The sequence below is a fragment of the Chinchilla lanigera genome, unplaced genomic scaffold (assembly GCF_000276665.1).
Source record: "Chinchilla lanigera isolate Chin_1 unplaced genomic scaffold, ChiLan1.0 scaffold00180, whole genome shotgun sequence".
NCBI classification, from domain to species: Eukaryota; Metazoa; Chordata; class Mammalia; order Rodentia; family Chinchillidae; genus Chinchilla; species Chinchilla lanigera.
Window position 1 is genome coordinate 1,109,473 of NW_004955581.1, and position 2,348 is coordinate 1,111,820.

Sequence of the window (2,348 nt, forward strand, 5' to 3'; positions counted from 1 at the left end):
GCATCAGACACTGGTAACACCTTTCCCAGGTGTCGGCCCCATGTCCCCCATTCCTACCAACCGTGTCCTCAGAAACTGAGGTGACAGCACAGATCAGGTCCAGAGGTGAAGGGTTTTGAAGGGGTTTCCCTGAAAGGAAAGATCTCCACATCTGTAGGTGGGCGGGGTCATGGGCCGTGGGCTGTGGAAAGGACTCCTGGACCCATGTGCTGTGTCCTCACCCCTCCTTTGACAGCACTCACGAATCCAAAGCTCTTCTCTCAAGGCCTACAGGTAATGGGTCTCTTCCTTTTTTGCAGAAGACATAATTCTGGATGAAGTCACTGCTCACCCTCAGCTCTTGGTGTTAGATCGTGGGAAACGTGTTGAATGTTTGCCAACAGCGCGAGCTCTTCCTGCAAACCGTAGAAGGTTTACTGTTCTCCGAGCTGTGCTGGGTCGGAACAGCTTCTTTACTGGGCACCATTACTGGGAGGTGGACGTAGGAGGGAGTGAAACGTGGACAGTAGGACTGTGCTCAGATTCGATCAACAGGGAAACACACTTCAAGGATGTTCATCCTGAGAATGGTTTTTGGAGCATTAACAGGACTCATGATAATTACCGGGCTCTTTCTCTACCCCGTTATAATTTTAAGGTTGCAGCACCTCTCTCGGTGGTGGGGATTCTTTTGCAGTGTGAAGGATCGATCTCTTTCTATGATGTGAAGCAGCTTACTCTCCTCCATACGTTCACAGGCAAGTTCAGTTTGCCCCTGAGGCCGTGTTTCATGCCTGGGCTTCCCTCTCTAGGACATTATCCCAGCCTCGTCATCTCCCCAGTGCCAACACCAGACGAATCTGGTCCTCCTTAGAGCACAGCTGAGGGCCTTCTGCAGAGCTCGTCTCCATTGACCAGGTCAGCACACAGCGTCCCAGCCGGGATGCTGCGTGGTCAGGGCTGGAGACATTAGCCTCCAAGGGCCCAAGCTGCTTTACAGCCATGTGGAAAATTAAGTATAAACCCTGTTATTTGCCTGTTTCTCCTGCTCACCCATGTGGTCTGCATCTGCTTTACACTTCCCTTTATCCCTGTCAGCTTTGAGAAATGCAACTTCTTCCTGTTCTCCCTGATTGAGGGTGAGATTCTGAAAAAAGTTGGCAGCTTCCCTCAAGAATCACTGCCATGCATTTCCCACCATGCTTTAGAACAGAGTAACAGTGTTTTATACTCCACCACTGAGCATGATCTCTTGACTGGTAAGGTCAGATGCACTTATTTGGTTGACCATGTTTAAGGTAAAATCAGTGTGTGGGGATCCCTGTTGTATGGGATATCAACAAACTGAGTAAAACTGAATCTTATCAATAAGACCAATAGCAAGGACATTCAGGCAGGTCGAACATCATACATAGCCCAACCTCCCTTTTCCAATTTTTATCCTGTTTTAAATTTTAGGGCCGGGGATGTAGCTCAGTGGCACAAGCGCCTGCCTGGCAAGTGCAAGGTCCTGAGTTTGATTCCTGATAGCAAAAAAAATTTTTTAAACACTTAATCGGCCATGATGATATATATGAAACATATAAAAGATGGTTTGCTATGGGATGTGTACACACTGTGAAATGTTTACCACAGTCAGACTGAGAGAGCCCTCACCGTCCATGCTGGATATGGATTCTCTAGAACACGTCCATCTTCTGATTCAAACTTTGCACCCTTGACACCCTTGACTTTCCTGTTACCCTCCCCACCCCATCTTCTGGTAACAGGTGATTTACTCTGCTTCTATGAACTTAACATTTTTATATGTTTAGATTTCACATGTGCATGGGTTTCTTTAGTAAATGTCTGGACAAATGAATTTCAGTTCAAGGACATCTCTCTCTCTCTCTCTCTCTCTCTCTCTCTCTCTCTCTCTCTCTCTCTCATTTTGTCTTTTTGAGACAGAGTCTCACTTTGCAGTTCAGGTTGGTCTTGGAACTCACTATGTAGACCAAGCTGGTCTCAAACTTACGACGATCCTCCTGCCTCAGCCACCTGAGTACAAGGATGGCAGGCACACTCCACCATGCCCAGCTAAACATCTCTCTGTAAAAGGCCACAGAAACCGGGAATACTAAACAGAATCCATGCCGCTGATCTCCACCTTCCATCATATTAAACAATAAAAACCTTACATGCCGCCAGTGTTCAGCCTGGGAAAATTATAGAAAAAACTCAATGAGGATAGTGAAAACTGAACTCTCACACATTGCTGGTGGGACTGTAAAATACTACAAACACCATGGCAGTGTTATTAGAAGATGCTCATAGTTATACAATCATCCTATGACCTGCATCTCCACCTCTAGTTTTGCACTATAGAGGAA

General features: G+C 46.6%; 1 protein-coding gene across 1 annotated transcript in view; it reads left to right on the plus strand.

Moving 5' to 3' along the window:
• The window catches only part of LOC102029342 (butyrophilin subfamily 1 member A1-like), a 26,161-nt gene extending 25,308 nt beyond the window's left edge, over positions 1-853 (plus strand). Inside the window, exon 9 of the mRNA XM_013509733.1 lies at positions 300-853. Within this exon, the coding sequence (XP_013365187.1) occupies positions 300-853 (554 nt within the window). The remainder of the gene's footprint in view (positions 1-299) is intronic.
• Positions 854-2,348: the final 1,495 nt, after the last annotated feature.